Source organism: Lithobates pipiens, unplaced genomic scaffold (assembly GCF_037356315.1).
Source record: "Lithobates pipiens isolate NorthernLeopardFrog02 unplaced genomic scaffold, aLitPip1_a1.2 Scaffold_18, whole genome shotgun sequence".
Taxonomy (NCBI): Eukaryota; Metazoa; Chordata; class Amphibia; order Anura; family Ranidae; genus Lithobates; species Lithobates pipiens.
Window position 1 is genome coordinate 355,307,516 of NW_027507758.1, and position 23,823 is coordinate 355,331,338.

The 23,823-nt window shown below is 40.3% G+C and overlaps 1 protein-coding gene across 1 annotated transcript in view; it reads right to left on the bottom strand.

Moving 5' to 3' along the window:
- Window positions 1–20,274, bottom strand: part of LOC143986723 (uncharacterized) — a 30,094-nt gene extending 9,820 nt beyond the window's left edge. Inside the window, exons 1-20 of the mRNA XM_077485129.1 lie at window positions 20,241–20,274; window positions 18,522–18,725; window positions 17,690–18,076; window positions 17,240–17,443; window positions 16,594–16,980; window positions 16,286–16,489; window positions 15,641–16,027; window positions 15,191–15,394; window positions 14,543–14,929; window positions 13,140–13,343; window positions 12,494–12,880; window positions 11,091–11,294; window positions 10,445–10,831; window positions 9,049–9,252; window positions 6,288–6,674; window positions 5,979–6,182; window positions 5,337–5,720; window positions 4,887–5,090; window positions 4,240–4,626; window positions 3,790–3,993 (exon numbers count right to left, since the gene is read on the bottom strand). Coding sequence (XP_077341255.1) covers window positions 3,790–3,993; window positions 4,240–4,626; window positions 4,887–5,090; window positions 5,337–5,720; window positions 5,979–6,182; window positions 6,288–6,674; window positions 9,049–9,252; window positions 10,445–10,831; window positions 11,091–11,294; window positions 12,494–12,880; window positions 13,140–13,343; window positions 14,543–14,929; window positions 15,191–15,394; window positions 15,641–16,027; window positions 16,286–16,489; window positions 16,594–16,980; window positions 17,240–17,443; window positions 17,690–18,076; window positions 18,522–18,725; window positions 20,241–20,274 — 5,554 coding nt within the window. The remainder of the gene's footprint in view (window positions 1–3,789; window positions 3,994–4,239; window positions 4,627–4,886; window positions 5,091–5,336; window positions 5,721–5,978; window positions 6,183–6,287; window positions 6,675–9,048; window positions 9,253–10,444; window positions 10,832–11,090; window positions 11,295–12,493; window positions 12,881–13,139; window positions 13,344–14,542; window positions 14,930–15,190; window positions 15,395–15,640; window positions 16,028–16,285; window positions 16,490–16,593; window positions 16,981–17,239; window positions 17,444–17,689; window positions 18,077–18,521; window positions 18,726–20,240) is intronic.
- Between the last annotated feature and the right edge of the window lie 3,549 nt (window positions 20,275–23,823).

The window sequence follows — 23,823 nt, forward strand, 5'->3', positions numbered from 1 at the left end:
AAAAAAGTTCATTTAAAATCACTTGCGGCTATTATGAATTGTCGGCTCCCGTAATACAGAGAACACTCATTGAAAGTCATTGATAAAAAAATAAATAAATAAATAAATAAAAAAAAAAAGCGTGGGGGTCCCCCAAATTCAATTTCCAGGCCCTTCAGGTCTGGTATGGATATTAAGGGGAACCCTGCCTCAAATTTAAGAAAAAATTTGACGTGGGGTTCCCCCTAAATATCCATAACCAGACCCTTCAGGTCTGGTATGGATATTAAGGGGAACCCCGCATCAAATTTAAAAAAAATTTGACATGGGGTTCCCCCTAAAAATCCATACCAGACCCTTTATCCGAGCACGCAACCTGGCAGGCCGCAGGAAAAGAGGGGGGGACGAGAGAGCGGCCCCCCCCTCCCTCCTGAACCGTACCAGGCCACATGCCCTCAACATTGGGAGGATGCTTTGGGGGTCTGTGACCCCTCAAAGCACCTTGTCCCCATGTTGATGAGGACAAGGGCCTCATCCCCACAACCCTGGCCGGTGGTTGTGGAGGTCTGCGGGCGGGGGGCTTATCAGAATCTGGAAGCCCCCTTTAACAAGGGGACCCCCAGATCCCGGCCCCCCCCTGTTTGAAATGGTAAGGGGGTACAAAAGTACCCCTACCATTTCACAAAGAAAGTGTAAAAAATGGTTAAATAAAACAAACACACTTTTGAAAAATTCCTTTATTAAAAATAAAAAAAGGATTCCAGCGGCGGTAATCCACTCTTGCTATCCAGCGACGGACGGTCAGCTCTCCATCGATGTCTAATGTCATCCAGCGCAGCGCAGCATCCTTCTTCTGTCTCCGTGGAGGAGACACTACAGACATTCCGGCGGCTTGACGTTTCTTATATAGGGTGGGCGGGGCCACCCGTCACCTGACCCCGCCCCCCTCTGACGCAAGGGGAAACCCGGGGTTCCCTGTGACGTAGGGGTGACCCGCACCCCTCTGATGTAACACAGGCAGGTTTCCGTTACATCAGAGGGGGGCGGGGTCACCCATACGTCACGGGGAACCCCGGGTCTCCCCTTGCGTCAGAGGGGGGCGGGGTCAGGTGACGGGTGGCCCCGCCCTCCGTATATAAGAAACGTCAGCGCCGGAATGCCTCCAGTGTCTCTGTGGAGGAGACAGAAGAAGGATGCTGCGCTGCGCTGGATGACATTAGACATCGATGGAGAGCTGACCGTCCGTCGCTGGATAGCAAGAGTGGATTACCGCCGCTGGAATCTTTTTTTTATTTTTAATAAAGGAATTTTTAAAAAGTGTGTTTGTTTTATTTAAACATTTTTTACACTTTCTTTGTGAAATGGTAGGGGTACTTTTGTACCCCCTTACCATTTCAAACAGGGGGGGGGGGCCGGGATCTGGGGGTCCCCTTGTTAAAGGGGGCTTCCAGATTCTGATAAGCCCCCCGCCCGCAGACCTCCACAACCACCGGCCAGGGTTGTGGGGATGAGGCCCTTGTCCTCATCAACATGGGGACAAGGTGCTTTGAGGGGTCACGGACCCCCAAAGCATCCTCCCAATGTTGAGGGCATGTGGCCTGGTACGGTTCAGGAGGGAGGGGGGGCCGCTCTCTCGTCCCCCCCTCTTTTCCTGCGGCCTGCCAGGTTGCGTGCTCGGATAAAGGGTCTGGTATGGATTTTTAGGGGGAACCCCACGTCAATTTTTTTTTTAATTTGACGCGGGGTTCCCCTTAATATCCATACCAGACCTGAAGGGTCTGGTTATGGATATTTAGGGGGAACCCCACGTCAAATTTTTTCTTAAATTTGAGGCAGGGTTCTCCTTAATATCCATACCAGACCTGAAGGGCCTGGTAATTGAATTTGGGGGACCCCCACGCTTTTTTTTTTATTTATTTATTTATTTATTTTTTTATCAATGACTTTCAATGAGTGTTCTCTGTATTACGGGAGCCGACAATTCATTATAGCTGCGAGTGATTTTAAAGGACTTTTTTTCCTGCATAAATGACACTTTGTGCAGGGACAATTCTAAGCACGGGAAACATGCGCCCCTTCACAGGCATACTATAGACAACCCCCCCCTACGAAATTTAAAGGAATATTACACTTTTATTGTTTCACTTTAATCATTATTAAAATCACTGCTCCCGAAAAAACGGCCGTTTTTAAAACTTTTTTTTGCATTGATACATGTCCCCTGGGGCAGGACCCGGGTCCCCAAACACTTTTTAGGACAGTAACTTGCAAATTAGCCTTTAAAATTAGCACTTTAGATTTTGAACGTTGGAGTCCCATAGACTTTAATAGGGTTCTAAAGTATGCTATATAGTTAGCTCTGTCGAATCTTCTTTATACATTCGACAGACACCATAAGCCTTCCAAGACAGATTCGACCGTAATTCATGTGGATTTTCGGACGAATGCAATTTTTGAACGAAAAACGAAATAAATAAAAACGAATTTCGGGAGTAACTAAATAAATTAAGTTTTCAGACGAAAACGAAATTCCGAAACGAAATATTTTACTCTGCACATGTCTAATGTTTTACGCCTGCTTGTGTCAACTGCCCTTGACTCTTTCTATCCGTTGGAGGTTTCACTTGACTCCCCTGTCCCCCCTTAGTTGGCGTATTATCGGGAGTATGAGCATGGGCATATTTTTCCAACTTGGCCGCTGCAGCTATCCCAGCTGTTGTTGCAGTAAACTGGGGGTCTTTTTCTTTATCTTTGTCCTTGGCTGATCTCAGTAATTGTGCCCCCACATTTTCCTGCCTGGCATGCTCCTCCCCTCTCCTCCTTGCAGACATCGTTCAAATCCGCAAGTGTCCCAAAAAAAAAAAAAGGGGAAGGGGGGGGTAAATTTCCCTGGGCCAAGGCAGAACCAAAAAAAAAAAAAAATTTTTTTTCCTTTTTTTTTCCCCAGTCAGTTTCAGCTACTCCACAGCTACTCCAGAACATAGGAATGGACCAATTCCTTCCTTTACTTCTCTTCACCCCCCTTTTTTTTTTTCACCAGTTATAAGAGGCAGGCAGCGGCTAGGTTTCCAAATATATATATATATTTCTTTCTTTCTTATAGTAACACTTTTCCCAAGGGTGATGCAGCATTCACAACAACTCCCCTCTTACTTCTCCTTTAATTCAGCTCAAAAGGGGCAGTGATGGGGGGATCTGACATAAAAATAAAATAAAATGTCTCTCCACAGTCCCTGCATAATACTGTAACTATGCCTTTAAATGTCTTCGCTGTACCTGGCAGTGGCTGTGACCCTTTCCCAGTCTCAGTGCTGTAGCTCCTCTCTCGAGCGGGTCTCACGGGGTTTCACCTCCAGGAGCTGAGAGTCCTCTCCTCCGTCCTCCGTCCTCCACACACTGTCATCGGAGTACTCGAGGGACCCCACCGCTCCGCCACAATCCATCTCTCCCGCCAGGCACCGGTCTCCACTGGGCTCCACAGATCCCCCAGGTACTCCAAGCCCCGTCTATGCTTCTCCGCTGGGGAAATCGAGTAGGGGTGCCACGGGCGCCGCTGATACAAGCTTACATCAGCGTGCAGTGAGAGCACACATCTCTCTCACTCCTCACACCACGCTACCGCCACCATCACCATCCGGTCACGCCCCCCCTAATGGAATTTTTAATTAATAATGACAACAACTCTGTGACAAATACCCGAGCATGAATTTTTAAATTAATTTATGTGATTCTTTCAAAATATTGTGAATAGTTACATTTGTTCTCTGAAATGCATTGTTGAATAAATAAGCATAACTGAAATTCACCTACCTGTGGAAGAGTAAGGTAAGCTGGATATTGTGGTATACATTGTAGGGGCAGAAGAAGGCTGAGTTGATGTCTTTGTCGAGATCATTGTGGAAAAGTTAAAAGGGGATGTGGAAGTAATGGTAGAAGATGAAGATGGAAGTTCTGTGGATGTACTTGCACTTGAAGATGTTGAAAAGGTGGTGGGATATGGAGTAGAAGTAACATCTAAGAGGAAATTAAAAGGACTGTCAAATTTGTGGAAATTATACTTATTAGAAACAATAAAAAGTAGTACAACACTACACTTTGAGCTATACATATGTCTAGGGAAATATTGAAATAAATAAGAATGTAAAAGAAGCATGTCTTTTAAATATATGTTTATAAATATCTGTTGAAATGTTGGAGACTACTACACTTGCATTTCCCACTAAACTGTTAGATACATCAAAATGATTGAAATCCATTTACCTGCGGAAGAGAAATGTAGGCTGGATCCTGTAGTAGAAGTCATTAACATTGGAATGGAATGGGTAGATGTTATTGGGGAAGTAATGGTTGTAGTGGTAAGAGAGGGTGAAAATGTGATGGTAGAAGAGGAAGATGGCAGAGCTATTGTTGTAGAAGAAAGAGAAAATTGAGTAATTGGGGTAAAGGATAGAGTAAGTGGCATTTTGGTAATGTCGGATGAGGGTACTATGGTCATGGTTGTAGATAATGGAGCAGAGGGGGTCATTTCAATAGGGGTTGCAGAGGACATTGCAGTTGAAGCAGAGGTTATTGAGTATGGTTCTGTTGAAATACTTGTATTTGAAGAAGATGTTGAAAAGGTGGTGGGAGTTGCAGTTGAAGATAAATCTAAAAGGAAAATAAAAAATATTTAAAATTTTTTATGATTATATTTACTAGGTACAATAAAAAAAAAAACAATACAACAAAGTACTATGAATAGTACATGCAGTACGTTTAGGAAAAATTAAAATGCAGAAAGAAAGTAAATTACAATGAGCATGAATTTTTTAATTAGTTTATGTGATTCTTTCAAAATGTTGTGAATAGTTAAATTTGTTCTCTGGAATGCATTGTTGAATAAATAAGCATAACTGAAATTCACTTACCTGTGGAAGAGTAAGGTAAGCTGGATACTGTAGTAGATATTGTAGGGACAGAAGAAGACTGAGTTGATGTTAATGTCGAGCTCATGTTGGAAAAGTTAAAAGGGGATGTGGAAGTAATGGTAGAAGATGAAGATGGAAGTTCTATGGATGTACTTGCACTTAAGGATGTTGAAAAGGTGGTGGGAGATGGAGTAGAAGTAACATCTAAGAGGAAATTAAAAGGACTGTCAAATTTGTGGAAATTATACTTATTAGAAACAATAAAAAGTAATACAACACTATACTTTGAGCTATACATATGTCTAGGGAAATATTCAAATAAATAAGAATGTAAAAGAAGCATGTTTTTTAAATATATGTTTATAAATATCTGTTGAAATGTTGGAGACTACTACACTTGCATTTCCCACTAAACTGTTAGATACATCAAAATGATTGAAATCCATTTACCTGCGGAAGAGAAATGTGGGTTGGATCCTGTAGTAGAAGTCATTGACATTGGGATGGAATGGGTAGATGTTATTGGGGAAGTAATGGTTGTAGTGGTAAGAGAGGGTGAAAATGTGATGGTAGAAGAGGAAGATGGCAGAGCTATTGTTGTAGAAGAAAGAGAAAATGGAGTAATGGGGGTAAAGGATAGAGTGAGTGGCATTTTGGTGATGTCGGATGAGGGTACTATGGTCATGGTTGTAGATAATGGAGCAGATGGGGTCATTTCAATAGTTGCAGAGGACATTGCAGTTGAAGCAGAGGTTATTGAGTATGGTTCTGTTGAAATACTTGTATTTGAAGAAGATGTTGAAAAGGTGGTGGGAGTTGCAGTTGAAGATAAATCTAAAAGGAAAATAAAAAATATTTAAATTTTTTTATGATTATATTTACTAGGTACAATAAAAAAAACAATACAACAAAGTACTATGAACAGTACATGCAGTACGTTTAGGAAAAATTTAAAAAGCAGAAAGAAAGTAAATTACAATGAGCATACATTTTTAAATTAGTTCATGTGATTCTTTCAAAATGTTGTGAATAGTTACATTTGTTCTCTGGAATGCATTGTTGAATAAATAAGCATAACTGAAATTAATTTACCTGTGGAAGAGTAAGGTAAGCTGGATACTGTAATAGACATTGTAGGGACAGAAGAAGACTGAGTTGATGTTATTGTCGAGATTATGGTGGAAAAGTTAAAATGGGATGTGGAAGTAATGGTAGAAGATGAAGATGGAAGTTCTGTGGATGTACTTGCACTTGAAGATGTTGAAGAGCTGGTGGGAGATGGAGTAGAAGTAACATCTAGGAGGAAATTAAAAGGACTGTCAAATTTGTTGAAATGATACTTATCAGAAACAATAAAAAGTAATACAACACTATACTTTGAGATGATTGAAATCCATTTACCTGCGGAAGAGAAATGTGGACTGGATCCTGTAGTAGAAGTCCTTGAAATTGGGGTGGAATGGGTAGATATTATTGGGGAAGTAATGGTTGTAGTGGTAAGAGAGGGTGAATATGTGATGGTAGAAAAGGAAAATGGCAAAGCTATTGTTGTAGAAGAAAGAGAAAATGGAGTAATGGGGGTAAAGGATAGAGTGAGTGGCATTTTGGTGATGTCGGATGAAGGCACTGGGGTCATGGTTGTAGATAATGGAGCAGATGGGGTCATTTGAATAGGGGTTCCAAAGGACATTGCAGTTGAAGCATAGGTTATTGAGTATGGTTCTGTTGAAATACTTGTATTTGAAGAAGATATTGAAAAAGTTGTGGGAGTTGCAGTTGAAGTTAAATCTAAAAGGAAAATAAAAAATAATTTAACATTTTTATGATTATATTTACTAGGTACAGTAGGTGCCGCCGACATTGTGTTTCCAGCGCGACAGTATCGGAACAGCGCGACAGTATAGGAAAATGTCATTTTCTTATAGCAGCCAGAGCGAGGCGACAATGTCGCCTCACTCATGAAGCCTGCATGCCTTCTCGGGGGCATACCAGGCCCTTAGGTCTGGCAGGGATTTTAAGGGGAATCCCCTTCGCCGAAAAAGACGGCGTGGTGTCCCCCCAAAATCCATACCAGACCCCTATCCGAGCACGCAGCCCGGACGGTCAGGAAAGGGGGTGGGGACGAGCGAGCGCAACTCCCTGAGCCGTACAAAGCAGCGTGCCCTCAACATGGGGGGATGCCTTGGGGAAGGGAGGGCCTCGCGGCCCCCCACCCCAAAGCACCTTGGCCCATGTTGATGAGGACAAGGGCCTCTTCCCGAGAAGCCTGGCCGTTGGTTGTCGGGGTCTGCTGGTGGGGGGCTTATCGGAATCCGGGAGCCCCCTTTAATAAGGGGGCCCCCAGATAGCGGCCCCCCACCCTATGTGAATGAGTATGGGGTACAATGTACCCCTACCCATACACCTGTAAAATAAAGTAAAAAAAAACACACAACGCAGGGTTAAAATAGTTTATTGCACAGCTCCGGGGGTCTTCCGTCTTCAGGGGTCTTCTCGCCGGACTCCTCCGCTATCTTCTGCTAGCTCTTTTGCTAGCGGAGGAGCCCGGCATTCTTCTTCATCGCCGCCCTCTTCTTCCAACTTCGGGGGTCTTGTCCTCCTCTTCGGTTCTTCTTGCCGGGCCACCGCTTCTTCTTCCAGCTCTTTTACTAGCGGTGGCCCGGTCTTCTGTCGTCACCACCGCCACCGCCGCCTTCCGTTCTTCTTCTTCTCCTTGAGATGTTGACTCGACGCTCTCTTCGGCCGCAATGCCAGGGACGCGCTGCGTGGCGACTTATATAGGGACAAGGGGCGGGGTCATCGGTTTATGTCACATGGGTTGATGTCACATGGTGACAGTTCCAGCATCCTCCGGGACTGTGACATCGTAAGGGGGCGGGGTCACCATGTGACATCAACCGATGACCCCGCCACTTGTCCCTATATAAGTCGCCGCGCAGCACGTCCCTGGCATTGCGGCCGGAGAAAGCGTCGAATCAACATCTCCAGGAGAAGAAGAACAAGAACGGAAGGCAGCGGCGACGACAGAAGACCGGGCCACCGCTAGTAAAAGAGCTGGAAGAAGAAGCAGTGGCCCGGCAAGAAGAACCGAAGAGGGGGACAAGACCCCCGAAGTTGGAAGAAGAGGGCGGTGACGAAGAGGAATGCCGGGCTCCTCCGCTAGCAAAAGAGCTAGCAGAAGATAGCGGAGGAGTCCGGCGAGAAGACCCCCGAAGACGGAAGACCCCCGGAGCTGTTAAAAAATTTTTTTTAACCCTTTGTTGTGTTTTTTTTTTTACTTTATTTTACAGGTGAATGGGTAGGGGTACATTGTACCCCATACTCATTCACATAGGGTGGGGGGCCGGTATCCGGGGGCCCCTTATTAAAGGGGGCTCCCGGATTCCGATAAGCCCCCCGCCCGCAGATCCCGACAACCAACGGCCAGGGTTGTCGGGAAGAGGCCCTTGTCCTCATCAACAGGGGGACAAGGTGCTTTGGGGTGGCCCCCCCTTCCCCAAAGGCACCCCCCATGTTGAGGGCACGCGGCCTGGTACGGCTCAGGAGGGGGGGGCGCTCGCTCGTCCCCACCCCCTTTCCTGACCGGCCGGGCTGTGTGCTCGGATAGGGGTCTGGTATGGATTTTGGGGGGACCCCACTCCGTTTTTTTCAGCGAAGGGGATTCCCCTTAAAATCCCTGCCAGACCTAAGGGGGAACCCATGCCGTTTTTTTTACATTTGGCGTGGAGTTCTCCCTTAGGATTCATACCAAACAGTGCCTGGTATTGGCGGGAATCCAATTCGGATCCCCGCACCAGTGTCAACCCGGCCAGCGATGTTTGTCGCTTATCGGGAAAGGAAAAGAAACATTTTTCCTTTCCCGATGCGAGCCAGCTCGGCGCTGGCTCCCGCGACGGAGCTCGTAGGGTGTCAATCTCGCCGCTAGAAGCAGCGAGATTGACACAATATAGGCGGCACCTACTGTACATTAAAAAAAACAATACAACAAAGTACTATGAACAGAACATGCAGTATGTTTAGGAAAAATTTAAAAGCAGAAAGAAAGGAAGGTACAATGAGCATGAATTTTTAAATTAGTGATTCTTTCAAAATGTTGTGAATAGTTAAATTTGTTCTCTGAAATGCATTGTTGAATAAATAAGCATAACTGAAATTCACCTACCTGTGGAAGAGTAAGGTAAGCTGGATACTGTGGTAGACATTGTAAGAGCAGAAGAAGACTGAGTTGATGTTATTGTCGAGATCATTGTGGAAAAGTTAAAAGGGGATGTGGAAGTAATGGTAGAAGATGAAGATGGAAGTTCTGTGGATGTACTTGCACTTGAAGATGTTGAAAAGGTGGTGGGATATGGAGTAGAAGTACCATCTAAGAGGAAATTAAAAGGATTGTCAAATTTGTGGAAATTATACTTATTAGAAACAATAAAAAGTAGTACAACACTATACTTTGAGCTATACATATGTCTAGGGAAATATTCAAATAAATAAGAATGTAAAAGAAGCATGTATTTTAAATATATGTTTATAAATATCTGTTGAAATGTTGGAGACTACTACACTTGCATTTCCCACTAAACTGTTAGATACATCAAAATGATTGAAATCCCTTTACCTGCGGAAGAGAATTGTGGGCTGGATCCTGTAGTAGAAGTCATTAACATTGGAATGGAATGGGTAGATGTTATTGGGGAAGTAATGGTTGTAGTGGTAAGAGAGGGTGAAAATGTGATGGTAGAAGAGGAAGATGGCAGAGCTATTGTTTTAGAAGAAAGAGAAAATGGAGTAATTGGGGTAAAGGATAGAGTAAGTGGCATTTTGGTAATGTCGGATGAGGGTACTATGGTCATGGTTGTAGATAATGGAGCAGATGGGGTCATTTCAATAGTTGCAGAGGACATTGCAGTTGAAGCAGAGGTTATTGAGTATGGTTCTGTTGAAATACTTGTATTTGAAGAAGATGTTGAAAAGGTGGTAGGAGTTGCAGTTGAAGATAAATCTAAAAGGAAAATAAAAAATATTTAAATTTTTTTATGATTATATTTACTAGGTACAATAAAAAAAACAATACAACAAAGTACTATGAACAGTACATGCAGTACGTTTAGGAAAAATTTAAAAAGAAGAAAGTAAATTACAATGAGCATACATTTTTAAATTAGTTCATGTGATTCTTTCAAAATGTTGTGAATAGTTACATTTGTTCTCTGGAATGCATTGTTGAATAAATAAGCATAACTGAAATTAATTTACCTGTGGAAGAGTAAGGTAAGCTGGATACTGTAATAGACATTGTAGGGACAGAAGAAGACTGAGTTGATGTTATTGTCGAGATCATGGTGGAAAAGTTAAAATGGGATGTGGAAGTAATGGTAGAAGATGAAGATGGAAGTTCTGTGGATGTACTTGCACTTGAAGATGTTGAAGAGCTGGTGGGAGATGGAGTAAGAGTAGCATCTAGGAGGAAATTAAAAGGACTGTCAAATTTGTGGAAATTATACTTATCAGAACAATAAAAAGTAATACAACACTATACTTTGAGATGATTGAAATCCATTTACCTGCGGAAGAGAAATGTGGGCTGGATCCTGTAGTAGAAGTCATTGAAATTGGGGTGGAATGGGTAGATATTATTGGGGAAGTAATGGTTGTAGTGGTAAGAGAGGGTGAATATGTGATGGTAGAAAAGGAAAATGGCAGAGCTATTGTTGTAGAAGAAAGAGAAAATTGAGTAATGGGGGTAAAGGATAGAGTGAGTGGCATTTTGGTGATGTCGGATGAAGGCACTGTGGTCATGGTTGTAGATAATGGAGCAGATGGGGTCATTTGAATAGGGGTTGCAGAGGACATTGCAGTTGAAGCAGAGGTTATTGAGTATGGTTCTGTTGAAATACTTGTATTTGAAGAAGATGTTGAAAAGGTGGTGGGAGTTGCAGTTGAAGATAAATCTAAATGGAAAATAAAAAATAATTTAAAATTTTTATGATTATATTTACTAGGTCCATTAAAAAAAAAACAATACAACAAAGTACTATGAACAGTACATGCAGTATGCTTAGGAAAAAAGGAAAAGCAGAAAGAAAGGAAGGTACAATTATCATGATTTTTTAAATTAGTTTATGTGATTCTTTCAAAATGTTGTGAATAGTTAAATTTGTTCTCTGAAATGCATTGTTGAATAAATAATCATAACTGAAATTCACCTACCTGTGGAAGAGTAAGGTAAGCTGGATACTGTGGTAGACATTGTAGGGGCAGAAGAAGGCTGAGTTGATGTTATTGTCGAGATCATTGTGGAAAAGGTAAAAGGGGATGTGGAAGTAATGGTAGAAGATGAAGATGGAAGTTCTGTGGATGTACTTGCACTTGAAGATGTTGAAAAGGTGGTGGGATATGGAGTAGAAGTAACATCTAAGAGGAAATTAAAAGGATTGTCAAATTTGTGGAAATTAAACTTATTAGAAACAATAAAAAGTAGTACAACACTATACTTTGAGCTATACATATGTCTAGGGAAATATTCAAATAAATAAGAATGTAAAAGAAGCATGTATTTTAAATATATGTTTATAAATATCTGTTGAAATGTTGGAGACTACTACACTTGCATTTCCCACTAAACTGTTAGATACATCAAAATGATTGAAATCCCTTTACCTGCGGAAGAGAATTGTGGGCTGGATCCTGTAGTAGAAGTCATTAACATTGGAATGGAATGGGTAGATGTTATTGGGGAAGTAATGGTTGTAGTGGTAAGAGAGGGTGAAAATGTGATGGTAGAAGAGGAAGATGGCAGAGCTATTGTTGTAGAAGAAAGAGAAAATGGAGTAATTGGGGTAAAGGATAGAGTAAGTGGCATTTTGGTAATGTCGGATGAGGGTACTATGGTCATGGTTGTAGATAATGGAGCAGAGGGGGTCATTTCAATAGGGGTTGCAGAGGACATTGCAGTTGAAGCAGAGGTTATTGAGTATGGTTCTGTTGAAATACTTGTATTTGAAGAAGATGTTGAAAAGGTGGTGGGAGTTGCAGTTGAAGATAAATCTAAAAGGAAAATAAAAAATATTTAAATTTTTTTATGATTATATTTACTAGGTACAATACAAAAAACAATACAACAAAGTACTATGAACAGTACATGCAGTACGTTTAGGAAAAATTTAAAAAGAAGAAAGAAAGTAAATTACAATGAGCATACATTTTTAAATTAGTTCATGTGATTCTTTCAAAATGTTGTGAATAGTTACATTTGTTCTCTGGAATGCATTGTTGAATAAATAAGCATAACTGAAATTAATTTACCTGTGGAAGAGTAAGGTAAGCTGGATACTGTAATAGACATTGTAGGGACAGAAGAAGACTGAGTTGATGTTATTGTCGAGATCATGGTGGAAAAGTTAAAATGGGATGTGGAAGTAATGGTAGAAGATGAAGATGGAAGTTCTGTGGATGTACTTGCACTTGAAGATGTTGAAGAGCTGGTGGGAGATGGAGTAAGAGTAGCATCTAGGAGGAAATTAAAAGGACTGTCAAATTTGTGGAAATTATACTTATCAGAACAATAAAAAGTAATACAACACTATACTTTGAGATGATTGAAATCCATTTACCTGCGGAAGAGAAATGTGGGCTGGATCCTGTAGTAGAAGTCATTGAAATTGGGGTGGAATGGGTAGATATTATTGGGGAAGTAATGGTTGTAGTGGTAAGAGAGGGTGAATATGTGATGGTAGAAAAGGAAAATGGCAGAGCTATTGTTGTAGAAGAAAGAGAAAATGGAGTAATGGGGGTAAAGGATAGAGTGAGTGGCATTTTGGTGATGTCGGATGAAGGCACTGTGGTCATGGTTGTAGATAATGGAGCAGATGGGGTCATTTGAATAGGGGTTGCAGAGGACATTGCAGTTGAAGCAGAGGTTATTGAGTATGGTTCTGTTGAAATACTTGTATTTGAAGAAGATGTTGAAAAGGTGGTGGGAGTTGCAGTTGAAGATAAATCTAAATGGAAAATAAAAAATAATTTAAAATTTTTATGATTATATTTACTAGGTACAATAAAAAAAAAACAATACAACAAAGTACTATGAATAGTACATGCAGTACGTTTAGGAAAAATTAAAATGCAGAAAGAAAGTAAATTACAATGAGCATGAATTTTTTAATTAGTTTATGTGATTCTTTCAAAATGTTGTGAATAGTTAAATTTGTTCTCTGGAATGCATTGTTGAATAAATAAGCATAACTGAAATTCACTTACCTGTGGAAGAGTAAGGTAAGCTGGATACTGTAGTAGATATTGTAGGGACAGAAGAAGACTGAATTGATGTTATTGTCGAGCTCATGTTGGAAAAGTTAAAAGGGGATGTGGAAGTAATGGTAGAAGATGAAGATGGAAGTTCTATGGATGTACTTGCACTTAAGGATGTTGAAAAGGTGGTGGGAGATGGAGTAGAAGTAACATCTAAGAGGAAATTAAAAGGATTGTCAAATTTGTGGAAATTATACTTATTAGAAACAATAAAAAGTAGTACAACACTATACTTTGAGCTATACATATGTCTAGGGAAATATTCAAATAAATAAGAATGTAAAAGAAGCATGTATTTTAAATATATGTTTATAAATATCTGTTGAAATGTTGGAGACTACTACACTTGCATTTCCCACTAAACTGTTAGATACATCAAAATGATTGAAATCCCTTTACCTGCGGAAGAGAATTGTGGGCTGGATCCTGTAGTAGAAGTCATTAACATTGGAATGGAATGGGTAGATGTTATTGGGGAAGTAATGGTTGTAGTGGTAAGAGAGGGTGAAAATGTGATGGTAGAAGAGGAAGATGGCAGAGCTATTGTTGTAGAAGAAAGAGAAAATGGAGTAATTGGGGTAAAGGATAGAGTAAGTGGCATTTTGGTAATGTCGGATGAGGGTACTATGGTCATGGTTGTAGATAATGGAGCAGAGGGGGTCATTTCAATAGGGGTTGCAGAGGACATTGCAGTTGAAGCAGAGGTTATTGAGTATGGTTCTGTTGAAATACTTGTATTTGAAGAAGATGTTGAAAAGGTGGTGGGAGTTGCAGTTGAAGATAAATCTAAAAGGAAAATAAAAAATATTTAAATTTTTTTATGATTATATTTACTAGGTACAATAAAAAAAACAATACAACAAAGTACTATGAACAGTACATGCAGTACGTTTAGGAAAAATTTAAAAAGAAGAAAGAAAGTAAATTACAATGAGCATACATTTTTAAATTAGTTCATGTGATTCTTTCAAAATGTTGTGAATAGTTACATTTGTTCTCTGGAATGCATTGTTGAATAAATAAGCATAACTGAAATTAATTTACCTGTGGAAGAGTAAGGTAAGCTGGATACTGTAATAGACATTGTAGGGACAGAAGAAGACTGAGTTGATGTTATTGTCGAGATCATGGTGGAAAAGTTAAAATGGGATGTGGAAGTAATGGTAGAAGATGAAGATGGAAGTTCTGTGGATGTACTTGCACTTGAAGATGTTGAAGAGCTGGTGGGAGATGGAGTAAGAGTAACATCTAGGAGGAAATTAAAAGGACTGTCAAATTTGTGGAAATTATACTTATCAGAACAATAAAAAGTAATACAACACTATACTTTGAGATGATTGAAATCCATTTACCTGCGGAAGAGAAATGTGGGCTGGATCCTGTAGTAGAAGTCATTGAAATTGGGGTGGAATGGGTAGATATTATTGGGGAAGTAATGGTTGTAGTGGTAAGAGAGGGTGAATATGTGATGGTAGAAAAGGAAAATGGCAGAGCTATTGTTGTAGAAGAAAGAGAAAATGGAGTAATGGGGGTAAAGGATAGAGTGAGTGGCATTTTGGTGATGTCGGATGAAGGCACTGTGGTCATGGTTGTAGATAATGGAGCAGATGGGGTCATTTGAATAGGGGTTGCAGAGGACATTGCAGTTGAAGCAGAGGTTATTGAGTATGGTTCTGTTGAAATACTTGTATTTGAAGAAGATGTTGAAAAGGTGGTGGGAGTTGCAGTTGAAGATAAATCTAAATGGAAAATAAAAAATAATTTAAAATTTTTATGATTATATTTACTAGGTACAATAAAAAAAAAAAACAATACAACAAAGTACTATGAATAGTACATGCAGTACGTTTAGGAAAAATTAAAATGCAGAAAGAAAGTAAATTACAATGAGCATGAATTTTTTAATTAGTTTATGTGATTCTTTCAAAATGTTGTGAATAGTTAAATTTGTTCTCTGGAATGCATTGTTGAATAAATAAGCATAACTGAAATTCACTTACCTGTGGAAGAGTAAGGTAAGCTGGATACTGTAGTAGATATTGTAGGGACAGAAGAAAACTGAATTGATGTTATTGTCGAGCTCATGTTGGAAAAGTTAAAAGGGGATGTGGAAGTAATGGTAGAAGATGAAGATGGAAGTTCTATGGATGTACTTGCACTTAAGGATGTTGAAAAGGTGGTGGGAGATGGAGTAGAAGTAACATCTAAGAGGAAATTAAAAGGACTGTCAAATTTGTGGAAATTATACTTATTAGAAACAATAAAAAGTAATACAACACTATACTTTGAGCTATACATATGTCTAGGGAAATATTCAAATAAATAAGAATGTAAAAGAAGCATGTTTTTTAAATATATGTTTATAAATATCTGTTGAAATGTTGGAGACTACTACACTTGCATTTCCCACTAAACTGTTAGATACATCAAAATGATTGAAATCCATTTACCTGCGGAAGAGAAATGTGGGCTGGATCCTGTAGTAGAAGTCATTGACATTGGGATGGAATGGGTAGATGTTATTGGGGAAGTAATGGTTGTAGTGGTAAGAGAGGGTGAAAATGTGATGGTAGAAGAGGAAGATGGCAGAGCTATTGTTGTAGAAGAAAGAGAAAATGGAGTAATTGGGGTAAAGGATAGAGTAAGTGGCATTTTGGTAATGTCGGATGAGGGTACTATGGTCATGGTTGTAGATAATGGAGCAGAGGGGGTCATTTCAATAGGGGTTGCAGAGGACATTGCAGTTGAAGCAGAGGTTATTGAGTATGGTTCTGTTGAAATACTTGTATTTGAAGAAGATGTTGAAAAGGTGGTGGGAGTTGCAGTTGAAGATAAATCTAAAAGGAAAATAAAAAATATTTAAATTTTTTTATGATTATATTTACTAGGTACAATAAAAAAAACAATACAACAAAGTACTATGAACAGTACATGCAGTACGTTTAGGAAAAATTTAAAAAGAAGAAAGAAAGTAAATTACAATGAGCATACATTTTTAAATTAGTTCATGTGATTCTTTCAAAATGTTGTGAATAGTTACATTTGTTCTCTGGAATGCATTGTTGAATAAATAAGCATAACTGAAATTAATTTACCTGTGGAAGAGTAAGGTAAGCTGGATACTGTAATAGACATTGTAGGGACAGAAGAAGACTGAGTTGATGTTATTGTCGAGATCATGGTGGAAAAGTTAAAATGGGATGTGGAAGTAATGGTAGAAGATGAAGATGGAAGTTCTGTGGATGTACTTGCACTTGAAGATGTTGAAGAGCTGGTGGGAGATGGAGTAAGAGTAACATCTAGGAGGAAATTAAAAGGACTGTCAAATTTGTGGAAATTATACTTATCAGAACAATAAAAAGTAATACAACACTATACTTTGAGATGATTGAAATCCATTTACCTGCGGAAGAGAAATGTGGGCTGGATCCTGTAGTAGAAGTCATTGAAATTGGGGTGGAATGGGTAGATATTATTGGGGAAGTAATGGTTGTAGTGGTAAGAGAGGGTGAATATGTGATGGTAGAAAAGGAAAATGGCAGAGCTATTGTTGTAGAAGAAAGAGAAAATGGAGTAATGGGGGTAAAGGATAGAGTGAGTGGCATTTTGGTGATGTCGGATGAAGGCACTGTGGTCATGGTTGTAGATAATGGAGCAGATGGGGTCATTTGAATAGGGGTTGCAGAGGACATTGCAGTTGAAGCAGAGGTTATTGAGTATGGTTCTGTTGAAATACTTGTATTTGAAGAAGATGTTGAAAAGGTGGTGGGAGTTGCAGTTGAAGATAAATCTAAATGGAAAATAAAAAATAATTTAAAATTTTTATGATTATATTTACTAGGTCCATTAAAAAAAAAACAATACAACAAAGTACTATGAACAGTACATGCAGTATGCTTAGGAAAAAAGGAAAAGCAGAAAGAAAGGAAGGTACAATTATCATGATTTTTTAAATTAGTTTATGTGATTCTTTCAAAATGTTGTGAATAGTTAAATTTGTTCTCTGGAATGCATTGTTGAATAAATAAGCATAACTGAAATTCACTTACCTGTGGAAGAGTAAGGTAAGCTGGATACTGTAGTAGATATTGTAGGGACAGAAGAAGACTGAATTGATGTTATTGTCGAGCTCATGTTGGAAAAGTTAAAAGGGGATGTGGAAGTAATGGTAGAAGATGAAGATGGAAGTTCTATGGATGTACTTGCACTTAAGGATGTTGAAAAGGTGGTGGGAGATGGAGTAGAAGTAACATCTAAGAGGAAATTAAAAGGACTGTCAAATTTGTGGAAATTATACTTATTAGAAACAATAAAAAGTAATACAACACTATACTTTGAGCTATACATATGTCTAGGGAAATATTCAAATAAATAAGAATGTAAAAGAAGCATGTTTTTTAAATATATGTTTATAAATATCTGTTGAAATGTTGGAGACTACTACACTTGCATTTCCCACTAAACTGTTAGATACATCAAAATGATTGAAATCCATTTACCTGCGGAAGAGAAATGTGGGCTGGATCCTGTAGTAGAAGTCATTGACATTGGGATGGAATGGGTAGATGTTATTGGGGAAGTAATGGTTGTAGTGGTAAGAGAGGGTGAAAATGTGATGGTAGAAGAGGAAGATGGCAGAGCTATTGTTGTAGAAGAAAGAGAAAATGGAGTAATGGGGGTAAAGGATAGAGTGAGTGGCATTTTGGTGATGTCAGATGAAGGCACTGTGGTCATGGTTGTAGATAATGGAGCAGATGGGGTCATTTGAATAGGGGTTGCAGAGGACATTGCAGTTGAAGCAGAGGTTATTGAGTATGGTTCTGTTGAAATACTTGTATTTGAAGAAGATGTTGAAAAGGTGGTGGGAGTTGCAGTTGAAGTTAAATCTAAAGGGAAAATAAAAAATATTTTAAATTTTTTATGATTATATTTACTAGGTACAATAAAAAAAAAAAATACAACAAAGTACTATGAACAGTACATACAGTATGTTTAGGAAAAATGAAAAAAGAGACAGAAAGGAAGCTACAATGAGCATGACTTTTTAAATTTGTTTATGTGACTCTTTCAAAATGTTGCGAATGGTTAAATTTGTTCTCTGAAATGCATTGTTGAATAAATAAGCATAATTGAAATTCATTATATTTACTAGGTACAATAAAAAAAAAACAATACAACAAAGTACTATGAACAGTACATGCAGTATGTTTCGGAAAAATGAGAAAGCAGAAAGAAAGGAAGGTGTGTGATTCTTTCAAAATGCTGTGAATAGTTAATTTTGTTCTTGGAAATGCATTGCTGAATAAATAAGCATAACAGAAATTCATTTACCTGTGGAAGAGTAAGGTAAGCTGGATACTGTGGTAGACATTGTAGGGAAAGAAGAAGACTGAGTAGATGTTCTTGTCGAGATCATGGTTGAAAAGTTAGAAGGGGATGTGGATGTTATGGTAGAGGATGAAAAGGGGAGTTCCATGGATGTACTTGCACTTGAAGATGTTGAAAAGGTGGAGGGAGATGGAGTAGAAGTAACATCTAAGAGGAAATTAAAAGGACTGTCAAATTTGTTGAAATTATACTTATTAGAAACAATAAAAAGTAATGCAACACTATACTGTGAGCTATACATATGTCTAGGGAAATATTCAAATAAATAAGAATGTAAAACAAGCATGTCTTTTAAATATATGTTTGTTAGACATTATAGTATTTTAGTTTTAGTTTTGACAAACGATAACAAAAGTGCAGAATCCGAAAAACCGATTCTGCACTTTCGTTATCGTCTGTTAAAACGAAAATACCTGAAATTCGGACAAAAATGCATTCGGACGAAAACGAATGCACATGTCTAATGTTTAGGAAAAATGAAAAAGCAGACAGAAAGGAAGGTATAATGAGCATTACTTTTTTAATTAGTTTATGTGATTCTTTCAAAATGTTGCGAATTGTTAAACTTACAGTATATTTAGGAAGGCCAGTATGGTGGCCTGAATTTATGGGAGGAGCCTGGGGGATATTTAACCAGCCCGCTCGCCTGTGGTCTTTGTCGGTTTCCTGTGCGCGGTACGACGTCACTAGGCCGACTCTTCTAAACTCACTAGCGTCCGTGAGTTACCGCTTTCGTAGTTTTTTGAGGTTCTCGTTTCTGTTCGCAATTCACGTACAACGCGTCTGGTTCGGCTGTCGCAGGTAGGGTTTTTCGGTTGACTTGTCATTTCACACATTGTTAAATGTCTCGTCACTAAACCTCGATATCAAACTTACGAATCATTCGTAAAACCCTACACACAGCCGCAACGTCTGTCTATTACTCATAGCATTATCATACCAAACATTTCTTCGTTTTTGTGTACCTCACACCAATGTGAAGACACAGCTTTGTTTAGGCGTGTCTCACTGTTTTATGCTCCACAGACTAATCAATGTTACTCGTGGATTTAATGGACAACGGTTAGTGCCATATCAAGGCCGAAACATTTCAACCATTTCAGACCATTTCAGATCATTTCAAATCATTTCACTCTCACCTACCGTGCTCCGATTTGAATCCAGACGCATTCACAATGCACAGATTAGTCCCGGTGTGCCCAAGTTGTTTTTTCGGCCTCATTTCAGTACATGCTCCAGAGTCCCATTTGTTGAATCACCGATCCATGCCTCTGTCATGGTAAATCATTTCACTGTCACGTATCACGTTCGGATACAAATCCAGTCGCATCTACGGTGCACCAATTCGTTCCGGCATGCCCCAGGTATTTTTCGGCCTCATTTCAGTACATTCTCCAGAGTCTCGTTCGTTGTCAGTCGCAGGTTGCGGCACACCGATTTGTGCCTCTGTCATGGAAAATCATTTCACTGTCACATATCACGTTCTGATATGAATCCAGTCGCATCTACGATGCACCAATTCTTTCTGGCGTGCCCCAGGTATTTTTCGGCCTCATTTCAGTACATGCTCCAGAGTCCCGTTCGTTGTCAGTCTCAGTCGTGGCTCGACCGATTCGTGCCTCTGTCATAGCAAACTTTTTCACTCATTTTACTGTCACTTACCGTGCTCCGATTCAAATCCAGTCGCATCCGTCATGCACCGATTCTGGTGTGCCCCAGTTGTTTACGGCCTCATTTCAGTACATGCTCCAGAGTCAGGATTCATTGTTGGTCGCAGGTTTCGGTTCTCCGATTCATGTCTCTGTCATGGGAAATCATTTCACTGTCACGTATCATGCTCCGATACGAATCCAGTTGCGTCATGCACTAATTTGTCTCGGCGTGCCCCAGGAATTTCAGCCACATTTCGGTACATGCTCCAGAGCATGCACGATTAATGGTCAGTCGCAACAGCGGCATGATCGATTTGTGCCTCTGTCATGGCAAGCAAAATAATTTCACAGCCACGTACCGTGCTCCGATTCGAATCCAGTTGCATCCGTGATGCACCGATTTGTTACGTGTGCCCCAGTGCTTTTGGCCTCATTTCAGTGCATGCTCCAGAGTCTGGTTCGTCGTCAGTCACAGTAGTGGCACGACCGACTTATGCCTCTGCCATGACATATATTTCGTTAATTTGACTGTCATATACCGTGCCCCGATTTGAATCGGTTGCATCCGAGATGCACTGATTCGTTCCGGCGTGCCCCAGTTGTTTTTGTCCTCAATTGGCTCGGTCTCATTTCTTTACATGCTCCACAGTTTGACTCGTCACTTGTCGTCTGACACGTCGGTTATCGCAGTCAGCCTATGTCACGGATAACATTTCACTCATTCATTTCACACACTTGTCACTTGAGTTGAATCCACTCATACCAACAATGCATTGATTCACACCCATCATTTCAGCATTACAGGTATCGTTCGCATGTTGCCTGTCATTCCTCCAAGTCCGGCAGTCACTACAGATCCAATCCTTCGTGCTTCGAAGTTCAGCCAAGGGTTTCGATTTGTTCGTTAAAAACCTTCGCCTCACTGCTACTCCCCCTGATAGTCGCACAATCCAATGCATATTGGTTCGTTTCATACACTTTACGACCGATTTCTATCAGGATTCGTTACATACAGTTACATAGATTCGTGCCAGTTTCATTTCATACACGCTACAGCCCGTTACAATTCCAGTCGCCTCAGGGGCACATCGATTCGTACCGGGTTATTTAGTACTCTCCACGGTCTGATTTCTATCAGATTAATTTCATACACTCTACAACTGGTTCTTATCAGATTAATTTCATGCAATCGATTCGTATCGGATTCATTCCATACACACCCAAGAACAACTTCTTGCAAATCGCTGCTAGCACGCACCCAAGCATACACTCCCTGCAATCATTGCAAACACATATCCAGGCACGAACCTCTTGCAATCGCTGCAAGCACACATTCAAGCATAGACTTCTTGCATGCGTTGCAAGCACGCTTTCAAGCATAGCACGCTTTCAAGCACGCTTTCAAATCATTCTCTGCAGCTATTACTTTTTGTGCCACCACCCCCTCCCTTTAGAATGTAAGCTCTATGAGCAGGGCCCTCCTGTACCTTTTGTATTGTACTGTAATTGTGTTGTCTCCCCTATACATTGTAAAGCGCTGCGTAAACTGTTGGTACTATATAAATCAATAATAATAATAATAATATATACGTATAATGGAGGTTGCGCTAACTTTTGATATGATATGATGGTATCTTATTTCCAAGGGCAAATTCCATAAAGTACACTGATATCACTACCAGCTAACCCACCACTTTTGCAGGTGATAAAATCAAAAAAGAAAAAACAATATATATATATATATATATATATATATATATATATATATATATATATATAAATATGTCTGTGGTGGCACCACTGCAGTTTGTGTCTGTTAACCAAACCCCTGACTCCTGCACCGGTGTCACCAAACACAACCTATCTTGCTCAGACTACAAACAACTAATGCCGCGTACACACGGGAGGACTGTATGGCGTACTTAGTCCGTCGAAACACATTTCAGTGGACAGTCCGCTTGTGTGTGGGCTTCAGCTGACTTTTTCAGCGTGCAGTCTGGCGTACTAAGTATTTCGGATTTTTCGAAATTCTGTCCGTCGTACTTTGGTTTCAGCGGACAATCCGCTCGTCAGTAGGCTAGTTCGACGGACTAAGAATGGCGCATGCCCAGAAAGGATTTACACGGCGGAAGGGTGCTTTGCTGTGTATTGGACTTCCTATTTCTAGTCCCGTCGTACGTGCTGTACACGTCATCGCGCAAGCTTTCGACTGACTGTTTGGGTATCCGTGTGTGGTCAAGTCCGTTCAGTCGAAAGTATGATGGACTGTCCGTCGGATTGTATGACGGACTAAGTACGCCATACAGTCCGCTCGTGTGTACGTGGCATAAAGTGTTCCAACCCCAATGATCATATTAGAATTTATATGCAAAACCTGTGAAAAAAACATCCACAATAAATAAATAGTTTCAATAGTGTGAAAAATGTGCGAAAAAAACTACTACTTGCTGTTTACTCTATAATATAAACAGTATATGCCACAATAGGCTGCAATGTACCATCAATGTTACAAGTGCTCAAAATATCTCCTGTAGGAAAAATTACAAATGCTTAAATATCTCCTATGGGAAAAAGTGTTGCGTGCATATAGTACATGAATCTAAACAGTCTCTTCAGTGCTTAGAATTATCCTGATAATGCTTCTATCTTCACCCAAAGTGTCAACTAGGAACAAAGACCAAGTGCTTCACCACCACCGGAAAGATTGGCCACTCACCAGACCTAGTCTGTGTTATCACCTTTGGTTCATTTAAGGATAACCATTCCTTCACTGGTCACATCAGGGGTTTCTCCCCAAGGAAAGTACTAATATGGCTCAAAAGGACATGCAAAGGACCATCATAGTGTAGCAAGCAAATGCAAATTTATTTAAAATAACGTTTAAAATCAATCAGATGTGCACTCACATGGACCAGTGCCCCCGCCGGCACTAAGCACCTGAAGACGCAATTACTTATTTGCCAAACGCGCAGCGGCTGTTTGAACCCCGTGAGTTGGGAGAGAGATTCGTGCATCCATGGGACACCACTGAAGGCTGTGAACGGAGGGTGGGAGGCATTGGTGCAGGAGTAAACCCCCAAGCTTCATTCCTCCAGAGGTACCTGTACCAGTACCTCTTGGTCTACCAGGTCTCCCAGAAGAAGACCCAGAGCCTTTGCCTTCTCTTGGTCCCTTGGTAACCTGGTTACCTGAAAATTCGGGAGGGGAACTGGACCAAACTCCAACCTGTAGCCGTTCCTTATTACATCTCGTATGAACGGACTTTCGGTTGAAGCGACCCATTGTGGAAGGAACTTCCCCAGCCTTCCCCCCCACTGGGACACAGGAGTCACTGGGTTTTAGAGGAGGGTTGAGGAGGATTGAATAAGATTCCTCCTCTGCCCCTCCCCTTGTGACCCAAACAATGCTTTTTGGGGCGAACCTCCCTTTCCTGCAGGTTCTGCTGCCTAGAGCCTCGAAAAAAACGCTTTCCTTCAGCCTTCTTTTTCTTCTCTGGTAAAGCTTTCTTCTTATCCCGCATGTGCTCTAACGCCTCTTGCAGGTCATGCCCGAACAAGTGGTTCCCTGAAAAAGGTAATCCACACAGTTTTAAT